Source organism: Tauraco erythrolophus, chromosome 7, assembly GCF_009769465.1.
Source record: "Tauraco erythrolophus isolate bTauEry1 chromosome 7, bTauEry1.pri, whole genome shotgun sequence".
In the NCBI taxonomy this organism is placed as follows: Eukaryota; Metazoa; Chordata; class Aves; order Musophagiformes; family Musophagidae; genus Tauraco; species Tauraco erythrolophus.
The window spans coordinates 46190554-46213281 of record NC_141471.1 but is presented as its reverse complement, the minus strand read 5'-3'; the positions used below and the strand labels follow the sequence as shown (position 1 = coordinate 46213281).

Genomic DNA, 22728 nt, shown 5'->3' with positions numbered 1-22728 from the left:
TGTTTGGAAACTCAGAAACGTTGAGAACAAAGTGGTAGGAGGAGAAGGTAGGGAAATTATTCTGTTGGTGAGCTGCTTCTATTCTTGATGCTGAAATGTGTAGCAGAGCATAGTATTTGTCACATTGCCTGGAATAATAAAATCAGCAGTCTGAGAAGGAGAAATACATGAATTGTTACTTTTCTAATATGATAGGGAAGGTGATGTTGCCTATCAAGGTTTTAAATGAGAGTGAAGACTTTGTGCTGTTTCAAATCAATGTATTTTATCTGAACAATTTGCCTTTTATGGGTAAAGCAAAATAAGAAGTAGATCATAAAGTATGTATCATGAGACTGGTTTAGGAGAAAAGGTATCTGGGGAAGAGCAAAAGTGGTGTTTAGAGAGAAAAGCTCCTCTGTCCATCAATGAGAAGGTAACTGGGGAAAACAATTCTGAAAAGCTGAAACCAAGGCTAGCCTGTTGTAGAAACCTAGCATGCTTCTGCATCCAGAAGTAGTTGCTGTGTTAGGTCATCTATAATGAAAACTGTTTTATTGTTTGGAGATTATGGAAGATTTTGTCTTCAGTCAAAGGATTTGTCTATACTACTGTGCAGTATTTGGGCATCCGTACCAATTTTAAACAGATGAGCTCTGGGATTAGACACAGTCCAACTATGAAGCATGGATTCCAATGTAGGCTAGTTTATGAATCCAAGGAAGTAATTGATACAATTCTGCTTTCCAAAAGAGGTGAGTTCTTTTAGCAGATTGAGTCCATGATTGAAGATTTAACTGGGATTGCAATTGTCCATTTGCAGAAATGTTTTATATTAAAAAAAACCTCTATCACATTATGAATTCAAACTGGAAATTGTACAAAATCTAATCCAGAAAACTGACTTCACTGGGAAAGAAGAGTGTGGGGAGAATTCAAATCACTAGGAATACATTACACAATGGAAAGATTTGGCAGTTCTACCTTGAAAACTTCCTGAGATTACGGAGTAGTGAAAACTTATTTTCAGATGATTGGTTTCTGAGATGTGTTCAAAATAAGGGGAGAAAAGAAGGAAGTTATTTTAAGAGGTGTCTTTTCTGCTGTGAACATACGTTTGGGTGCATTGCAGACTTATATCCACGTGGCAGCTTCAGTGACCAGCGCACCATGTTATAGATGTGTAGTTGAATATTGAAATGCCTAGAAATGTTTTGATGTGTGGTTTTTTTTTTTTTATTTTTTTTAATACGTATACATTTCCACTGGGGAATATGGAAATGCTTAATTTGACTGGAAATGGGAAAATGAAAATTCTTGAATCCAGTGAGGTGAGTAAATTACATCAGAAATGTCCTATTGTGTCCTTCTGATATTTTTGGGTGTCTTTTTTGGTGGTTTCATTTGTTTGTTTGGGTTTTTTAATTGCCTCAAACTGGGATAGTATTGGAAATGGCAAATTTTCTTATGGAAGACCTGTATAGCTGTTGTTCTCTGGCAGGCTCTCATGGTAGACCATCTGTTGACAGGCTCTGATAGTAGACCATTTTCATCTCCTACTGCACCACCAGCATTTTATCACTTTTTAAACCATAGTCTTGGCTTTTCCTTAAATTCTAATTGAATGGGGAACTAATATTAAATTATTACAATACAAATTATAGTATTAATATATTACAATTATTACTATAATAAATGCTTATACCAGTGAATGCAAAATCCAGTCGAGATAGTTTACTGTACAGTGTTCGAGTCTGTCTCTTCCCCTCCAAGAATTCAGAAGGCATTATAGTTACACTTCCTAATATGTCATACTTGTTCTGTGTGATTTTTTTCTTTTTTTTTTTTTTTTTTAAATGACTGTCCAGGTGAATGGATAACAGGGATAGGAATGAAACATGAGAAGTGTTTAATTAAGACAAATAGATACAGAATTTGTAAGACTCAAGATTTATTCTGAGAGCGCGCTGATTTTGAAATATGCCAAGTAAAATAGAATTAAAGTGTAATCAGGCCATATTGGCAAATCCACAAGTAACTTAAACAATTCTGCTAGTGTCAGACTTTTTTTTTTTTAAACTTTATAGAACAGCAATAAAATTTTAGTTTTCTGAGGGTGGCTGAATGCTGTATCTTGTAAATGATATCAGCAGTTAGTAATGCATCTGCATTTGGTTGGAATGGCAGAGGGGAGTATCCTGGTGAATCCCAAGAGCTTGAGGCAGGCTGGGCCAGGGGAGCTTGGAGCCAATATTCTCTGAATGGATTTGAGTTTAAAGTGAGAAAGCCACTGGCCAAGGCTTTTATTTGGTGAAATGGCCTGATTTTTCTTGCCTGTAATTTTACATGTCTGCTTTGAACAGTGCTTAAGCAGTTAAAACCACTTAAAATGCATTGAGCAATAATTTACTAACTTGCCATTAGATGGACTCTTTTAATGGATATTAATTTTAAAAGAAAACAAAATTGATGATATTGTCCAATTTGGAATAACAGAAAAATTTAGCTGTTTTTTGGAAGTGTCAGTCAGTAACAGTTATTTCATCATTTCTGTGTAGCAGTTTTTGTATGTCTAGTATGACATAGCTTGACTCTGCTACCTCCTACCTGACTGTTCTGTAAAGGATATGTTCGTTTTCATCAATGTTAATCTGTAAATTAATTCCAGAAATACAACATCATGAGTAAATGTGTGCTCTGTGAGCAAGGCCAGTAGAGAAGTACAGGATAAGGTGGCAAGATTAATTGGTTCTAGAGAGGTTAGTGCTCTTATTTCCCTGGTGTGCAGAACAAATGACTTTTAAGAAAAAGTTAACAGTTACAAGATAGCCCTGTCCTTTTGATACAGTTACATGAGGCTTCTAAAATGGCACATGTACCATTCTCTTACTTCTGTTCTGCTTTATAGATATAATGCTTTTCCATCCTCCGTTAATGAAAGGATCTGGTCTCCATTTCTTCTGCGTTTTTGTGTTGATCTGTACTAGGTCATCACTTGATCTGTGATGTAAGAACATGTTTTTGAAAGCTGCTTCTGTTCCTTCTGTCTCTTTCTGTTCCTTCCTCTCCTCCTGCCTCCTTTGTATGAAGTCTTGTACGGCTCAATTTGACATTTAATACCTTATTCCTTCTCCTGGCTTTTCCTGTCCTTTCAGTGGTTTATCCAGTTTATAAAGTGCATTATCCTCCAGATTCTCTTGTGAGGCTATAGCTGTCTGTGAAGTTTGCTCCTGACTATCTTTTTCTGTGATACCACTGTGTGAAAAGGTGAAGAGGGGAGTTGTGCATCAAACCTAACCCTTGAAAAGCAAATACTTGGTTCTGTGTGATAAGAACAGTGTCATGGTCAGAATGACTGTGAAAGGTTCCCGAGCTCTCCAAAGTCACAGGAAAGTTATTTTGTTGACACGACCTGGATTGGGACTTACGTTTCCGTAGATACTTCTCTTTTCTCTTGTGAGTTTCAAAGTTGGCAAACATAGAAACTGATTAATTTCGGACAACAAAGAAGGCAGCGTGATTGAAGTGATGCTTGCAAGAACTGGTTACTTTTTTTTTTTTTTCTGATTACTGCTTGATTTGTACTGGAAACACGTTGCATGTTTTTACAGGCAACTGAGATGTTATCACAAGTACTGAAAACTGAAGGTACAAGGCCAATGATAATGTTCTGTTTTTCTGAGGCTGTACGTAAAATAGATCATGGTTGGCTGGAAGGTCGAGTTAATGTTACTGCTGCAGCCGTGATGACAAGGATGTAGAGGGATGCTGTCTCTGCATATATGGATTTGCAGAAGTTGCCACTCTGATGTCATCATGCTGGTAAAGGTGTATTGTGTACTTGCATGGCTGGTTTCTGTCCCTAGGGTAGCTTTATGGCAATGCAAAGAACATCTTTATGGAGCTTACAGTCGTTCTGGGAGTGCTTTGTTGTTTCAGAATGCAAAAGTTTCTGAGTTGAAGTGCTCATCACGTTTATGTAATAGATTCTGTTCTAATAAACACAGAGGAGCTTTTTCCCCCAAATCCATCCTTTGGTCTTGACAGGAGAAGGAAAGATGGTTTTGCTTGCCCCTGGCCCGCCCCCTCCCCGTTCCTCCTTTTATTAATTGTAGAACTGGACAGCAGTAACCACAATTGATGATTTCCAAGGTAGTAATTGATAAAAGATGGCCTGATAACAAAGGCTGGAATAGGTGATTTGTACCTGAACAATAAAAGGATAATGAGATTATAATGAGCATGGAACAAAGACAATGAACTTACAATGAGTGTAGCACAGGCTCAGAATGGACGTTGCTACGTACAAAGGCTAGGCTGGTTTGGTAAACCCAAAGAGCTTGCTGAAAACTTGTCAATTGGATGGAGAGAAATGCTTGCTCTAGGGTCAAACTACTGTATAATTTTCTTATAGGCTCGGCATAACTTATGCCTAGTGCTCTGCTTTTTCTTCTGAATATGTAACGTTCCTAAAATGGACAAGGAAAACTGAGAATGAGCGAAATGAAAATTTACTATGGAATGTGCAAGTCCGACTTTTAAAAAATTGTATATTTTCCAATTTTGCTATCGTCACCTGCAGTTAAGTGCATCATCTCTCCCCACTAAGCAACCTGAGGAGAAAAGATGTTTTGTAAGTGAGAGCAGTGCTCTAAAGTCATTAAAAGTCAAACAAAATGGGAAGGTTATGGGCTGGTGTATTACAAGTCAATAAGGTAATCTTCTGAAATGTTGGCAATTTCCATTTAGGGCCTCCTTGTTTTTAACACTACTGTTGAAAACATTGTGGTGGTTGACATTCAACTTGCCATCTCTCCAGTCCTTTTTTTGTGGTGAAGGTAAACTCTGTAGAGAGGGAGTGAAGAGATGCCTTTCATGATTACAAAAGAGAGACTTTTCATTTATTCTGTGAGGGAAAGGTTGCAGAGACACTTAGGATTCTATGTGGGAGTTGGAGTCAGGGCAGAAGTGAGAGACAGTGATGCACTAGCTTAAAATTATTTGGGACAGGGAATGTTAATCTGTGAATAATTTAAAGAGAATTTGATCTTTGTTCTGGTGTGAAGGCGGTGGCAGTAGAGTTATACATAAATGTGCAAATACAGGTTGCCCAAGCAAAATGTCTGAAGCTCTGTAAATCTGAGGCGATGATTGCTTGCATCATGTCCAGGCTTATGTAGCTTGAGTAAAAAGGTGAGTGCAAGAACACCAAGAACCTCCACAGGCTGCGAAGACAATCTTGGAAATATTCTATGATGGGAAAGGTTACAAGTGGTCTGCATGTGGGGACACTGAAAAAGGGCAAAGACAAAATGCCACTTTCAAAACAGGGTAGTAACTTGAGCAAATTTGGGCTATACAAAACTACAGAAGTCTGAGTAATCACACCGTTTATGAAATTCATATGACCTATGCTAATCCTATCTGGAGGAACAGTAGGCAATAATATGCATTCCAAATGCCTATGTTAGTAGTATTATCCAGATGGTTAGGGCTGTTTCTTTATTAGAAGCTAAGAGGGTAACCTGCATTTGCGTCATCTTCACTCTGGTCTGTTGCGAGTCATAGCAAACTGTCCTTTGTGTGAGCCAAGAAGTTGCTGTCTCCTCTTGGCAAATAGTTAAAGTGTTAAATAGTTGTTTTGTGTAATAACATACATGATTTCCACAAGGAAATGGAATTTGAAGTCTATGATGTTGTTTAGGTTTATTTGGAAAAAAAAAAAGTTTGTTTCCTACTCTTGAAACTGACACACTAGGTTTGAAACTTTCAATTAGTGCACTTGGACAATGCAATTAGTTTATTTTTGTTTGTATAATCTTGCAGTTCTAGCAGTTGATTTATTGTGGAATGACTTGTGTTCATCAAAACTGAATGAATTAAGACTGAAGTAGGGTAGGGAACGTTGTTTTATCTTTAATGAGAGGAACCCATTGCCCCTTCCGGTCCCCAGAGAGCTACACTTGAGCAAAATTTTAACTCAACAAATGGGAACTGAACATTCAATTCGCTTGGCTGATTTTCAAAATTACACTTGACATCTATATGCGAGATATTATCACAAAGATGAAAATACCATAATATCTTTAATTGCGCTCATCCCGGTACAAAAAACATCACCTTTTCAAAAGACTAGTTGTGGGGAATTAGCATGTCTTTCAAGGTTATAAATTGAAAACAAAGGAGAGGCCAAACAAATCCAAAAGGAGGAGTCTCATACTTCCTCAGTGGAAATTCTTCAATTAAAAACTCCTTTCCTTGCTTTTATGTCCCGTATGTGAAACTCACAATTAATCTGAAAGAAACATGAATAAAATTATAGCTCACACATGCCCTTAAAAAAACAAACCTAATGATCAAAATAACAATACCTTAAAAAATTGAGTTATTACAAAAACGACTTTAACCTCATTTCTTTATTTATGATCTTGATTTAAGATCAGTCTGTGCTCTTTGAGTAAATGCATGAAAAACTCTTTTAACAGAAGTACTATACAATTGCAATTTCTTTGAACAGGTACTTTGTGCTGGACTTTGAGACGGGGATTCTGCAGTATTTCGTGAATGAACAAAGTAAAAACCAGAAGCCACGAGGAGCCTTGTCTTTAGCTGGAGCTATAATATCACCCAGTGACGAAGTGCCACACATGTTGGTGGTCTACTCTGCTAATGGAGAGATGTATAAGTTGAGAGGTACAGTGCTGCTTAAAGTGCCAGCTGAGTCGTTCTTCTCTCCCGCTTCTGCACCTCTTCTCTCATATCTCATTTCTCTTCTACTTCCCTGTGCTATTAGAATGTACTGGTTATACAGCTATATATATTGTTGCATACTATATTATAAAACGCAGTGGAACACTAATCTGGAGTTAAATACTTGTGAATTTACCATATATAGACTTTCTGGGCTGGAAGATACCTCAAGATGCCTTCTATAAGCTGTTATTGTGGCATTTTGATTATACGGTATATCTTGTTTATTTCCGAAGGAAGAAAAAGCTGCTTTCATTGCTGTCCACAGCATAGCATTTCATTTCTAATACTGTTTTCCTCTGCCACAGTCCTGCAGATAATGTGCAGTAATGAATCTGCTGATGGGTTGGAGAAGGAACAAATGCCAGTGGGAGGCTGTTACGATACTCTGTTCTTATCAGTCTTGGAATAATTGAATGCACCTTTAACATAAAATTTTGCCTTCCCTTGCTCCCAACTGTGAGAAATACAGTATAGGGTATGGGGTATGCAAGAGTTAATTCGGAATATTTAAAAAAAAAAAAGGGGGCAGTATGCTGATGCTAAGGTATTTTCAGTATGGTTGATTAATCTGGATGCTTTCCTATAAAACTAGTTTATCAGAAAATAAAATGATATAGAAAAAAGTGACCTGTAATAGTGTAAGAAAAGTTTAAAATTATGTTAGTTTTATTCTGACCACAGTTTATCAGTTGGTTGGCAGGGCAGAGTATGCAGGACTGTTCTGTGGTGCCGTGTGTTGCTGTTTTATATGTAGAACTGAAAGACAAGAATAACCAGGGAGAGTTTTGGTTAAAATGTTTTGGAACATGCACAGCTAGAAATCACGAACACTTGTGATTTCATTATGATGCTTTGCCAATCACTTGAGATTATTAAATACTTACAATATGCTGCTTTTAATTGAATGAGATCTATGAATTTGATTCAAATCAGTAAATAATTTTTATGATGAGTCAATAACCATTGAGATACTTAATAGCAGAGGAAGTAAGAGAAAATATTTACTGAAATTATCCACTCTGCATTGGTATTCTTAATTAGGATTACTGTAGTAGTGGTTTGTTTAAAAAAAATCCAAACCAACAAAGAAACCCCACAACAAAATAGAAACAAACCTCTATCCTAAATATACTTATTAACAGGAACCACCTGATATAGACTGCAGACAATCTTTTCTATAATTCTTAAACCTGTTTTTTAAAGATGTATAGGGGAAATTGTGGTTTTCATTATCGTGTTTTTAAGTTGCTTGCAAATGCAGGTTTAAAGAGATTTAGTTGAACTACATTAAAACAGAAGTACTTAAGTATCTGGGGAAGTGGCAGCCTGTCTGGTAGCTGATTGACATCCTGAGTGTAGAGGTTTTACTGACTTAAATGCTTCATTATGGCCCTTGTCTTTCACAGAGACACACAAATAAAACAAATTAAAATTAATTTTAAAAAAAAGTCTTCTGGAGGTAATTCTGCTTTTAATAACACTTGGAGGAGATAACCATGGAGAAGACTCATATCTCCTAGCTGGCCACAGCATCTTAAATTGAGATTTAGATGTGCTGTACTGAAGAAGTTACACATACTTAATTAAAGTAGTGTAAATTAGAATTTATAGTGCACACTAATGAATAAATAATCTTCCCCCTCTCCCGTCGCCTTCTCTTATGTAAAAAAAGAATATTGGTTTATGTGTGTTTTCCTGCATTTTCTTGTTTCTGTTCTAGCTGCTGATGCAAAGGAGAAACAGTATTGGATAACTCAGCTTCGATCTTGTGCGAAACATCACAGGGAAGGTAATTCTAAGGTAAATAATTAAGAGGGAGAACTAACTATTATGCTTTAAGTGGTGTAGGTGAAGAGGAGCATGATCTGGATGATAGACTGGCTGCTGTAATTAGTGGGTTGATAGGTAGAGGTTTTTGAATAAAAGCAGGAAGTCGTCATTGCTCACTCACTGGAGCATACTTAAGTCAATTGGGCAATCTTAATACATAAACATTGTCCTGTTTCTGAGAAATTCATGAAGTGCATTTTGGATGCTGTCAATACATGGTTAATTGAGTGGCTGGATCAACAGTTTATTAATAAATACCTGTGTGATGTTCTGATTAGTATTTAAAAGTGTTAACTGATAATTAGTTTAATTTGATACAATTTAATGGCTCTTATTAGAGAAGCTTCAGGTAGATGTTAGCAGTGGTCGGTCTTCAAATTCTTTACTAAATCTGACAGAGGTCATAATGTAAAAATTTACATCATTTCTCTTTGAAAGTGATGTCAGAATTTTTGTCCTCAAACAGTTAAATATTTTCGACAGGTAAAAAAAAAGGTTTGGACTTCAAAACTAGTAGAATGATAGATTGAGGGTGTCCCCTGCCTCCAAATAGAAATTACATGAATCTGTTTAAATTAGAACACACTTTGAAAGTGGGAGTTATTAATAACTAACAACCCACCCTATTAGAAATAAGTTATTACTGTATTTATTTTATGTATGCTTTTGTGTTAATACTAAGTCACTAAAAAAAAAGTCCTACTCTTATCTTCAGTCTTAAGCACTTCTATTGATATCTTTACAAGAATGAAAAAGATTGCTTTCCTTATCGCTTACGGTTTACTATATGAAAAAAAAAAAAAAGAAGTATATAACTGCAAGCGGAAAGACTTCCTCCCTGCCCCAAGATGTTGAGAATATCAATCTTACATTAACTGCGGTCAAAGTCACGATCCTGAGTGGCTTTAAAAGTTGGACTTTGAAAAGATGGATGTTATTTTGAGGAGACTGGCATTCACTGATACGTGTGAAGTAAAATAAAAGCAACTTTTTTTCTTCCTTTTGAGTGATGTGGACTTACCAAGAAGCAATTATGGTATAATTAAAACCCTTTTTGAAGGAGAGTAAGTAACTTCAGTGTTTCAATGCTCTTTCAGTTCTTATGCATGACAATTAAATATGGTTTTTATACAGTTGTGGCCCAGTACTATTCAGAAAGGTGCAACTCTTCTTGTTCAGGATACTCTTACAGTTGCTGTTGATTTCCAACTCAGGGACTTCCTGTGCTAGGTAGAGATGATCACTTTTTATACTCAATTGCTGTCAATGAATTATTCCTCAGTAAGTTTTCTGGTCACTTCTTGAACCCATGTAAATGTTCTGCATCTACAATGTATTGTTATGAGGTAATAGAACTATTGTTCATTGTATTTGATATCCGAGGCTTGTACAATGGAAAATTAATTCTTATATTTCTACTGCCTATTAGTTTGATGATATTTCTTAATACTGGATTTGTTTTTCTCCTTTTGCCTGCTTCTGATAAGTAATTCTGTAGAGGTGTCTATTTTAATACCAAAACTTCATTTCAGAGTGACAGTAATTGAGTTAAAGCTGATCTTTGTGTAAGGGAAGTTTGGATTGTTTTTCCTCCTTAGGTAAAAACTGTTGCACTTGGTAATAATTTATGTTCAGAATTTTTCATATTGCCTCTCCATGTTGAGCTCCTGCAGTAGTAGTATCTACATATTTTGATAGGCTCTGAATTAATTAGTATGTCAAGAGGAAAAATCTTGGTGATATAACAGTGAAAATATCCAGCAATTAGCAGTGGACCAAAAAAAAGCAAGTAGAATTTTAGGAATTATTAGGAGAGGAGCAGAAAACAAAAGGGAAGATACTTAGACTGCTCTAGCTCTGTCAAATGCTTATCTTGAATACTTTTATCAGTCCCCTTTCATTTATAAAACGGAAACATTGGAGTGGGAGAAAGTACTTCTCATCACTTTTGTTATTCTTCTATACAGAATGAACTTAGATACTGGAGTGTTTTTTCCCCAATGATGAGAAGGGAAAGAGCTAATCAGGGAAGTATAGTGTTAGTAAGTGTTGTCTTCTGCAAGTGGGATATAGGTTCACTGGGGGAAAATAATGGTATAACCAGGCAAGTAGTGGGAAGGTTCCCAAGAATACCAGTGAAGTAACTCTTAGCTACAGGTCTTTCATATTGGAGAAAGAACACGTTTTTGAAATCTTAAATAGATATTATTGGAAGGAGATTAATTGGAAAACATGAGAATTTGGAGAATGTTTTTCAAAGCTGACTAATTTAGTGGCCTTCTACGACAAAGCTACAGTGCTGGTTGACGTGGGTAAAGCAACGGATGTTGTTTTCCTGGACTTGTGCAAGGCGTTTGACACTGTCCCACATGGCATCCTTGTCTCTAAAATGGAGAGACATGGATTTGACGGATGGACCACTCGGTGGGTAAAGAACTGGCTGGATGGTCGCACTCAAAGGGTTGTGGTCAATGGTGTGATGTCTACATGGAGACCAGTGTCAAGCGGTGTCCCTCAGGGGTCTGTTCTGGGTCCAGTGCTGTTCAACATCTTTGTCAGCGACATGGATGACGGCATTGAGTGCACCATCAGTAAGTCTGCCGATGACACCAAGCTGTGTGGTGCCATGGACTCACTTGAGGGAAGTGATGCCATCCAGAGGGACCTTGATAGCCTTGAAAATTGGGCCAGTGCAAACTGCATGAGCTTCAACAAGTCAAAATGCAAGGTCCTTCACCTGGGTCGGGCCAATCCTAGGCACAAATACAAACTGGGCACAGAGTGGGTTGAGAGTAGCCCTGAAGAGAAGGATTTGGGGGTGTTTATAGATGAGAAGCTCAACATGAGCCGGTAGTGCTCTCATGCAGCCCAGAAGGCCAACCGCATCCTGGGATGTATCAAGAGAAGCGTGATCAGCAGGTCAAGAGAGATGATTCTCCCCCTCTACTCTGCTGTTGTGAGACCCCACCTCGAATACTGCATCCAGTTCTGGTGTCCCCATCATAAGAGAGACATAGATTTGTTGGAGCGTGTTCAGAGGAGGGCCACAAAGATGATCCAGGGACTGGAGCACCTCTGCTACGAGGGCAGGTTGCGGGAGCTGGGATTGTTCAGCCTTGAAAAGAGAAGACTTTGGGGGGACCTACTAGCTGCCTTCCAATACCTGAAAGGAACTTACAGGAAGGCTGGGGAGGGACTTTTTACAAGAGTGTCCACTGATAGAACAAGGGGAAATGGGTTTAAGTTGAAGGAGAACAGATTTAGATTAGATCTTAGGAAGAAATTCTTCAGTACGAGGGTGGTAAGACTTTGGAATAAATTGCCCAGAGAAGTTGTGGATGCCCCGTCCCTGGAGGTGTTCAAGGCCAGGTTGGACGGAGCCTGGTCTAGTTGAGAGGCGTCCCTGCCCATGACAGGGAGGTTGGATTAGATGATCTCTGAGGTCCCTTCCAGCCTATGCCATTCTATGATTCTGTGATTCTATGAAAGCTGAAGCTGTGTCATTTATTCTGTGAAGTATTCATAGGAGAGCATTCCTTCTTCCTGCACTGAATCCAGATGAGCACTGGTTTCCTTTCTTTCAGAGCTGCTGCCTGCTTCAAAATGCTACTGTATGACTTGCCATCCTTGCTGTCTTTAAAGCTTCAGTTGGGGAATGGAGTGGTGGAGGAAATTAAGCACAGGAGTGATGGGGGCGGGAGGGGGGAGGGTGGTGGCGGGAAGTAAAAGAAAAAAAAAGTCGTACACTGGTGACTAAATTTAGTTGCATCCTAATGAATAGCCCAAAGGTGAGCTATACAGCTAACAAGTGATGTAACACGAGCTAAATGTGTCACTTTGTTTTAATTAAATTTTACATCTTAATGATAAAAAAGCAGTAAAATGATAATATTCTCTGGCAAATAATTCCCATGCTGTAAGATAGTCTTAATGTTGTTGGTATTCCCATACAGGTCTCAATCCACTTAATTACAGACTGCTCAACCTCCACAGAATGCCAAATGACACTGTATTGGAAGAAGTCTTTAGTCTGGTTAGAGTTGCTGTTTTTTTTAGGCTACTCTAAGTGAATATTACCGTACAAGTTTTAATTAAAGCATTAGTCAAATCGGAATTCGGTGGTACAAACTGCTTACAAGAAGTAGGCTTATGCATAGTGTTTGTGGTAACTTCCAAGAATAATTTTATATCCATAAATTCTCACAAGCAATTTCTGTTTCATACCCCTTTTTTCTTGACTGTTTAATGATGGTGGCTGTAAAAGCACTACTGAAAACAAGCACACGGATTTTTTTACCAGCTCTTAATTCCAATGCGTGTATCTATTGCTAGATTGGCCTGTAACTCTTGCATTTCTCAGTGTGTATCAGGAATGTGGCAGGGAACAGCAGCCTTTCTCTTGGGAAGTAGCTTCAGTCTTAAATTATGCTCAGATGGTAACTTTCAGCTTAGATTTGTGCTGGAATAAAGAGGTAGACGACTCCTTGTTCCAGCTTCTGTTTTGGAGCTGCTCAAGAGAGCTGTTGAAAATTGGATGGTGTGGTTTCATGTTTCAGCTGAACCCATCTGCTGATTTCCTGCAGCTGTAAATAGCAGTCCCATTCCTTTCCTCCTGCTGCCATCCTTTGTGCAGGCTCTGTTGTCTCTCTGGTTCTGTGATGGCTTGGACATCAGAAACAGGAAAAAATGACATCTTACTAAAAAGGACTCAGTTACCTCACCAGCTCACTGAGGAACTGGATGAGCACTAATGCAGAGGAAGCTGGACTCTGCTTCCATCAGCCCCTGGTGGTAAAGCCCTGCTCTCTTCTTCCTCCTGGATGGAGGATGGCTGAAATAGATCTGGCCAAAACCTAACCTTTCTCTGGTTTAGTCTGAGACTTTGAGTTTAAAACTGAGCCAACCTGATGATTACATGCCTCTGTGAGGGACTGTCTTGCTCTCTTTCCCTTCAAGCAGTGCTCCTGGTGCCTGTCATAACCATCACCCAGCCCTTTGGAAAGACAGTTTGGGGACCTGAACCAGCAGAAGATTCTGTGTATGTGTCTACATCTCAGTTTGTCTTCTGGTTTAACTCCCTAGAGTGGCTCTCCGTGAGGTCAAATGGGTCTCAGAGTCAGCATGGAGAGATGGCCACAGAGGAGGGCCACAAAAATGATCAGAGGGATGGACACCTCTCCCATGAAGATGGGCTGAGGGTGGTTTAGCCTGGAGAAGAGAAGGCTCTGGGGAGATCTTGCTGTGGCCTGTAAGGGCCTGTAAGACACACAGGAGGCCCGTAAGAAAGATGGGGGCACACTTTTCAGCAGGGCCTGTTGCGACAGGACAAGGGATTATGGTTTTAAACTAAAGGAAGGTAGATTTAGTCTAGATATAAAGAAGAAATTTTTTACAATGAGGGTGGTGAAACAAGTTGCCTAGAGAGATGGTAGGTGCCCCATCCCTGGAAACATTGAAGGTCAGGCTGGACAGGGCTCTGAGCAACCTGATGTAGTTGAAGGTGTTCCTGCTCACTGCATGGGGGTTGGACTAGACGACCTTTAAAGGTCCCTTTCAACTCAAACTATTTTTGATGGAGAAAAAAGTCCAAACTTGCCTCTTTCAGTGGCAACTGCAGTAGCAGTTTAGCTGTGGTGTGAAACAGCACCTGTAGTAGTGCGTGAAAGTTTGAGGTCAACAGTTCTATCAAATCATTGACACAGGTGTGTAGTTTTTCTCCACAGCTGGAAGAATGGTTGCAATAGAGCTTTGGTGGCCCTTCTTCAGTTTTATCAGGTTTCTTCTTGCCTTGTTAATGAATGGCCACAGAGATACCCAGTGAATACTCCCTTTAGAAATTTAAAGGTATTTTAAACATTTGCATGATAACTGTTTTCATAAAGCCAGAGTAGTGAAAGTTTCAAGTCTTTGTGAGTGTTGTTGTGGTGGTTCTATGCACATCAAACCCCTTTTCCTTTCGGGCAAGTTCACTCTTCTCCAGTATGCTTGCATGCTTCCTCCTCTCATCATTGATCTATAGAAGTCAACTAAAGAATAGTCTTTCTAATTAAAACATGCTTTGGAAATTCTTACAGTGGTGAAGCTGAGAAAGAAGCAGTGCTTGGCTATAGGTATATGTGTGGTGGACACCTTTTTTTCCTGTTTGGAAACTGCACGAAGCTAAGAGTTGCTCACAGCTCTACTTTCAGAATCCTTCTACAGAAATGAAAAAAATTCCATTTAGGACTGAAAATGAGCTTGCTCTAATGGTTCTTGACAAAGAAAAGGTTTTGTAATGAAATGGTTATCATAGTCTTTTGCTCAAAAGCTGACACATGTATTGCCTTACTGAAGATGATGAAACACTACAATATTCTGTCAGAAAAGTTAGTACCACAGATGGTGCTTTAGACAAATGTGCGAAGTGTATCATAGACTGGTCCCTTTGCAAAACTGAAGTTTGGATGTGTTGTAGATTGTTATTTGCATTTTAGTATTTGTGAATGATCATAATGTAAAATAAACAGATCTCTGTCTATATTTTTCTTTTTTTTCAGTGTTTATTTATTTAAGGTGTATTGGAAAAGAAGTAGATGAGAATTGAAATGCTGCATGATGGTGTCTCAAAATCATAATTACTTTCTGATAGCATTTGACTTCTCATTGCTTTAAGGCTGCATGCAGGGATTGGTTCTGTGCTATATGTATGCAGAGGAGTAGAGGAATGTCATTTCAATATTTACTATTCTGTAGAAAACATCTGTAGCACAGTGCCTGTGAAAATTGTGATTATCAGCCATGAACAGATACAACAATTCACTTCAGAAATTAGTTTATTGATCTTTGGAACATTGCATTTACTTTCCAAAATAAATAAAACTGCTTCTGGTAAATGGTGAAAAACATTTCAGCTTCTTTGTGAGCAAGAAGGGCAATCTCCAGGGAAAATGAGTCATGAAAACATTAGTATAGTTGGAACTTACTGTTCTACAATTACATTATTTCAATTGCTAGGATTTTTGATATCCAAATGGAAGCTGTTATACTGGTGTGTTTTTTTTTTTTATCTTGGAGGTGGACAATCTACTAAAATAAAAATCTTAACCCACATCTATGTTAGCTGAGCATACTTTAGCTAGCTTTAGGTCATAAAACAAAGATGAACACAAGTTAACAAATTGATCTTTTATTAGCTTTATTTTTTTTTTATTGCATTTTCTTAGGCAAACTGTTGGAGCAATGGTAAAGTGTAGCCTTAGGAAAGAATATTTGTAATCCTTTTGGAATCCTTCATTCAGCCTGTGGAATTCTTGACTCGTTGGCACCATGCATTACTAATTGTTGAAGAGCTTGTATCTTTCTTTCATCAGACTTTTCACTATCTTTTTATTTATTTATTTGCAAACTGGAAAGCAGTAAGACCAAAGAAAGTGAGATATGATAATAGAGGGGCAGATCAATCATACCATCAGCGCTAAGGGAAGGAGCAGGGGATTAGGAATAAAGATCCATCAGTTACTGTCATTGCTTTGATTTCCTGGGAGAATGACTTTCATGACTGTTGTAGTATGATGTGTAATTAGAGTGCTTTTAGCTGTCGAAAACATCACATAGGTTTTAACATTTTAACAAAATTGGGAGATTTTGACTTTTGCACAGCTGTGTACCAATGCAAAAGAGTTACTTGTCATTTCCCGTGTTTGAAGAAATTCTGCAGAAGAGGAGGCAAGTATTTGGCTGGAACATAGGTGTTGACAATGTGTTGTAAAATTCAAAAGTGTATAAGAGGCTGAGTGTGTAGTTCTTGGAGAGGCCTCTTCTGGCAGTGGCAGGAAGAAACTGTCAGAAGAAATTAGCTGCCGCCTCTGTCTTCTTGAAGGGAGCAGGCACAGTGCTCTGCTGCTGTTCTTTGTGGCATTGAGGAGTGGAGCCTCACTTCAAAAGGTTTTGAGTGATTGTAGAAACTGCCTCCTGCCAGACATTGACCCACATTTTGCGTATGACTGCTCTTGCAAGTTTAATTTGGAATTTTTCACATTTATCATGGGATCTTGCCTAGGGATAGCTTCATGAGTAGCCAGAGGTCCTGGTGCTGAGCTCATGTAGGATTATGTCCTCTACAGAATAATCTCAAATTAGATGCTAGAGGGTTGGGTTGGTGGAGATTTCTGGCACACTGGTCAGAAACATTGGGTGACTAGATGGATAAAGGTTATAAAGGGACAGAAAGTGAAGAAGTGAGGAAAACTTGCTTGCAGACCTGTAGGAACCATTGAAACCAATGTATTTGAAAATGATATTTGGCAGAGACCGTGGCTATATGCGCTAATTCAAGATTGCCAATCTTCCTGACTTGTTGAGCTGTATAGGATTGATAAACTATCTTGTGCTGAGAGGAGAGGACTCTAGGAGAGGCTCACCGGCAGAGATGATCTTGCTCTAGAGATCGCACAGCACTGTTGCAGGGTAAGGCGTGAAGCTGAACATCAGGCACACCAGGCAGTGTGGTATAGTCAGCCCTTGCCAGGCTGTGAGTTTATGTATGTAGAGATTGGGGATTACCTAATGTCCTTGTAGCAGGACAGCCTTCTTGAGCACCACCCACTACTGAAACTATAGATGGGCTGTTCTTCCTGATTTTTTTTTTTTGGCTCCCGCTCCACTGTTTCCAAACTCCATGCCCTAAATGACTGTTCATCAACAACGGTTGCTGTGAGCTGCCACATACCTTCACAAAACTTAATGAAAAGCCATGTTAAATACACTGTGGTCCCACGGACTGTTTATTCTGCCTCAAGTCACATCTTGGGAGTGTAGTTGATGTTGCCTAGTGAATTGTGATATGAACTAGAGCAAATTTTGCAGGAAAAAATCTAATCTGGGTTAAGAGACTTCTAAAATAATGGATTTATCTGTTTCTTGGAAATGTGTTCACTACTTATTTGTGACACAAAGCCGATTAAAAAAAATGCAGCTAGCTAACAGCTTTTGTACTAATAGTTCACTATAAAATTTATGACTCCTGAGTGTAAGTGAGGTTTGGTGAAAGGCGTATTGTGTTAGGTGACAAGCTGAGAGAAAATGTGAGGTGTGAGCTGCAGTCAAGGTGTCTGTTGTGATCCATGGATCAGCTGCAGGTAGGTCACTGCAGTTTGAAACATTGTCTTGAGGGAAAATAGCATTGAATTGCCAAATAATATCAATGATGGAGATATTAACTTAGAATATATGCGCGTTTTAATTTATGAACATATCTCTCAAAGTGTGCAGGTTGAATGAGATTTTGGCAGCTCTTTTTTCTGAAAGCTAACTCTCTCCTAGCATTCCTTCCTGATTCTGTATTTAAACAGAAGTAGTGCATGGATTTTTCCATATTTGTTTTATGTTATTTTTGTTATTCGCAGATCTGTAACTCTCCCCTCCTCCCCTCGCCCTGCAGAAAATCAAAACATAATAAAACCACTTCTCTCAAAATGTTGTTTTCTTTCAAGCAAAAGTAATACCTAAACTCGCTGTTTTACATTGCTGCTGTTTATCTGAGTTTTAGGATCAGTCTAGCTATATGAAGGTAGCAGTCGTGTGTTTTTAGTACTGTGATCTCATGGTACTAGAATGTCAGTGATTCTCAGAAGATTTAATTCTAAAAACAAAATAACTTTTATTGAACTGAAAGATAAGTTGATCTTATGCTGGGGAAAAAGTGAACATACTTTGTTCTTCCTTTGTGCCCTAAATTTAGTTTAGAAGTATTCTGATGCTAGTCAGTTTAAAAAAGAAACATCAGTAAGTGTATTCTGCTCTTATATACTAGGGATAGCCTTTTTCTTTGAATCTTCTATTTAAAAAAGGAAATTCAATCACACCCAGTTTTCCTCATCTCCTTCCTTCTCCCAAATACCTTTTCCTGCGGCTTTTATTTTAGTCGTAGTTATGTCTAAGTGATGCTCTTCCAAATGGAAGATGAATTGAAAACCTAGCAACCTTCTGAGAAATTCTACCCGTGCTGCTTTTTTTTTTTTTTCCCTTGGAGTCAAATCCAGTTTTAATGCAATTGTGAATTATTGGCCAGGATGAGTAGTTTTTGAATGTTTGATTCTACAGATGCTTATTATTATAATCTTATTAGTCATAGTAGTAAAGAATATGTTCATTGCAAAAAACAGTCTGACTATCATTCTTGGAAATATTTGTAAATGCAAGTCTAGATCAATGGAATAATGCTTAATTTCTCTGCGTATAGCAGCTTTTTGCGTGCTGGGAATGCGATAACTCATTTTTTTAAACTTTCAAATCCCTCAAAAAGTCTAAAGTCTAGTTCTCTGTGGGGGTGGCAGAGGAATCATGTAACTTATTTTACTCTTCTTTCTTGACAGTGCCAGATAATCTGCCTTGTCATTTACAGTCAGTGTAGTGGTAACACGATGCCTGACTTCAATTCCAGTGCTAGTTGGAACCTGTTCACCTTGGATTTAAAGTATTTTAGTGGAATCACTGCAGAATTGCAAAATTTGACCTTTAAAGGATAAGGAGAGAGATTGTACCCAAGTAGTATTTTTGTGCGCTTGCCAACAGGCTCAGAGTAGTACCCTTCATTGATGGTAGCTGTCTTAGCAATGTGGAAGGCTGTCATCATTACTTGTGCAGGGCTTGTAGGAGAGGTGAAATGATGTTTCACCCATAGGGCTGTATATTTACCTCACTTTCTTTAAGTGCTACTAAATGTCACTCTCTGGAGTGGTTTTTGTTTCATGAGGTAAGAGTTATTCTGATCCAGTTTTAACCTTACAGATGCAATCAGCAGTTCAAATAGAAGGGAAAAGCTTTTTTATATTGCAGTTTTATATATTGCGTCCCATGGTGCTCTAGTACACACCTGAGCTTGATTGAGAATTGCTGTCCTAAAGACCTCCAGGAAAATTTGGGTTTGAAGGCTGCAGAAAACAGATCGAGGTGGCAATGCTGGCAAACAGTTAGATGAGAACAGAGAAAGTTTTTGAATGTTCAGACTGATTTTATAGGTTATATGTTAAAAGTATTCACACTGCAGATACTGTTGGAGATTTATTTCTGGCCCCTTTTGTATTTAGGGTTTATCCTCAGCTTACTTCAAAATGTGTTGACTGTTTAAGCCATGTTTTGTTTTAAACGTTAGTGTTTAATTGATGTGTGGATTGCCCTTGCCAAAATTGCAACTCCTGTAATGTTGAAAACAGCACTGCACTGTTTGAGAAGTTCATCAGGTGAAAGCAGGAAGACTTTTTTTTTCCATGCTGTTAGCACCAGCTTGGTGAATTACAGGTCAATGGCTTAATAAAAAATATGTGTTGGCGTTTTTATTACTCTGTCTGCAAAATCCTTCCTAATCTTTCCTAAGAACTATGATTATAGGAACTTAGCACCTTAATATGTAAGAGTTTGTGAAGATTTTTATGAAGCACAATTTCAAACAATCCAAGAGACAAAGGCGATAGCTACAATGTTTCCAAGAAGATCCCTGCTGAGCAGTGCAGGTGGTTCAGAAGGGATAAGTCAGTCCTGAGCTGAGCACAGGTACACCTTCAGATTTAGGTTTGTGATGAAAGTAGAACAGTGCAAATCTGTAGTCTGAACTGTAAATTATTTACTTGTGTAAAGGTACTAATATCAGCATCGCATGGCTTGTTCTAGAGCATTTCATCGTCGCGAAGTAGAAGCTCATCTCTGCTGCCGCCTGGTACAGTTAATTCTTCATCGCCTAGTGGCCAAAAACATGTGAATCAAAGTGGGCCAACTGTTGTAACCATCACACATCACAAATCACCTGCAGCTGCTCGAAGAGCCAAGAGCCAGCGTTCTGGTCAACTCCATGAAGTCAGAGAGGTAAGAAATAAAAATCTGCTGTTTGCTTTTTTTGATTTAGAATAAGCAATCAAGTCTGACACATTAACAATTCTCTTTGTTTCGTACTTTATGTTTGATGGCTTTGTTTTGATCCTCTTGCTGAGCAAAAAGTGGTCTTTAGTTCTGGTTCAGCTTAAAGTCTGGTCTATACAGGCTTTTTTTATGCTGATGTTAAAATTAGTGTGTGCACATGCTTAAAAGAGGAACTAGGTTGGCCTCAGCTCCCAGGCTTTGCAGTGGTGCTGCAGTGCTGAAGGAGCGTCTCTCTTAACCTACGTGCAGCAAAACTTTTCAGACTGGAAAGAGAGGCCTGAAGCATTTAGATATAACTAGAAAAAAACAACTTGAGTGAGTCTGGTGCATGAATGTGAAAGAAGGCACAGCTCCCTACACTCAGCAGTTTGTTTCTATGTGGCTGTAATCTTAACTTTGTTGTCAAGTTTCTGTTGCTGGCTTTGTGATGGAAGAATGCTTTGTCCGTATAAAACACATGAAAAGCAAACAAGAAAGCATGTTTCTTTCCAAGTGTGTTTACCAGCGTTTAAGAAGTATAATTCCTATACCAACTCAAGTTTGTCTTCCAGACAACAAAAATAGTACACAGTTTTAAGCTTAAATATTATGGCAGACTTTCACAGAACTCACTTTCATCTTTCTTTCATCCCCTGTTATTTTTGCTTTGAATTTCTTGCTGTTATCTAATAGTGCCTTTGTAGGTCCCTCTCCCACTCCTTCTACCAAAGAAACTGTTAGCAGTCTAGTTGCTTTAAAGCATTCTTTTATCACATGGGTTTAAAATTCTATCCCAGTTCTTCAAGTTGCAATCTCCAGAGTCTGCTTTGAAGTTTATGCTCCCTAAATGTTTTATAAATGGAGGCCTTTCATATTAAGAATTTGAATAAATTCTTAGTGTGTGCTCACAATGAAGACTCAAATTACACATCCTGATGAAGAATGCTTGTTCTTATTCTAGTGACATTAAAAGTGAAAACTTCCCTTGTATCTTCTGTTGCATTAATGATAGTCATTCTTACTCTGAAGAGCACTGTCTGAATGTCACCCATGTTTTCTTTACATTATAGAAAACACCCATCTGTTTGTTTTTAATGAGAATATCTTGTCTTTGCCTACTAGTCATCTCCCCCAAGCTGTTTCTATCTTACTAAATGTATTTGCTCTCATAGGTTGAATTCAGAGTGCACCTTAAACCTATTAATAAAATAAACAGTGGAAGCTGTTGCAGCTTTGTCAAATGAAGCTGAGTGGGGCTGAAAGGAATTTAAAAGAGAGAATTATTATGTGTGCTGACCATAATAAGTTGAGAAGGGAAAAAGTCAACAGATGCAAAGAACTGCACTTGGGAAAGAAGAAATAAATATAGTAAAAAAGAGAATAAGTGGCTAAGTATCATCCCTGCAGAAAAGGCCTGGGGGTTGCTGACTCATTTGTTAGGAGTATATTTCAATGTGATGTCAATTCCAAAAGGATAAATGAAAGATAAATGTGTAATCAAGGAGGATAATTATTTTGCTATGTTTGATGTGAGTGATACCTCAGCTGCAGCACCCAATCCTGTGAGAGCAGCTTAGAGGGCTGCAATAAAAAAATCGTAGACATTGAACGTATGATAATGATTGAAGGTTAAAAGAAATGAACGTTTTCAGGGAGGGTAAATGGAACTAAGATAAACAGTGCATAAGAAAATTGTATAAGGAGATGTGTGAACTTGACCTTTTTGTGTATTGGATTTTTGTTTTGTGTGCTTCCTCTTAAAGAAGAGCATATCAGTGGAAAAATCAGTCCTTCTTCCCTCTTTCCCAGTCTCATGTAAAAAGTGGCTGCTTGACTGATCTTGTTTCCATCTTGTGAAAGGATAATTCTGTTTTTCCAGATTAAGGAACCAGGCAGATTTCGTTTCTGTGTGCACTTCTGTGCATTTTCTTCCCCTCCCTTTTCCAGAGAGAGTGCACCAGACTTGGGTATATGCTGCCTGTTTTTTCAGGGAGTATTCTTGCTCCCTGTATGTATATAAGTGAATTACATCTACCCTCCCTTGTCAAATTTATGAATAGAGAGATGGATTCAGAGACCTTCAAAAAGCACACTTAAATCTGTTCTAGTCCTTTTTTTCTTTTTTTTTTTTTTTTAATCTGAAACAAGGAGAAATAGGAATTAAAGGTACAATAAGAGAGAGTTTATCAGCCCCTCAACACCCAAATCTTTGTTTTTTATTTGGAAGTCGTGTGGTGTCATTTTTAATGAAGGGAAGAGAGACTGCAAAAGAATTATAGATCTGTGTTAGTGTTC

General features: G+C 38.2%; 1 protein-coding gene across 4 annotated transcripts in view; it reads left to right on the top strand.

Annotated features, from left to right (window-relative positions):
* The window catches only part of OSBPL10 (oxysterol binding protein like 10), a 112902-nt gene that overhangs the window by 27194 nt on the left and 62980 nt on the right, over positions 1-22728 (top strand). For 3 of the 4 annotated variants that reach the window (XM_086614663.1, XM_086614662.1, XM_086614660.1), the window contains exons 2-4: positions 6497-6672; positions 8453-8532; positions 20209-20400. In XM_086614663.1, the coding sequence (XP_086470789.1) occupies positions 6497-6672; positions 8453-8532; positions 20209-20400 (448 nt within the window). The remainder of the gene's footprint in view (positions 1-6496; positions 6673-8452; positions 8533-20208; positions 20401-22728) is intronic. The other variant, XM_086614661.1, reaches the window with a different exon arrangement.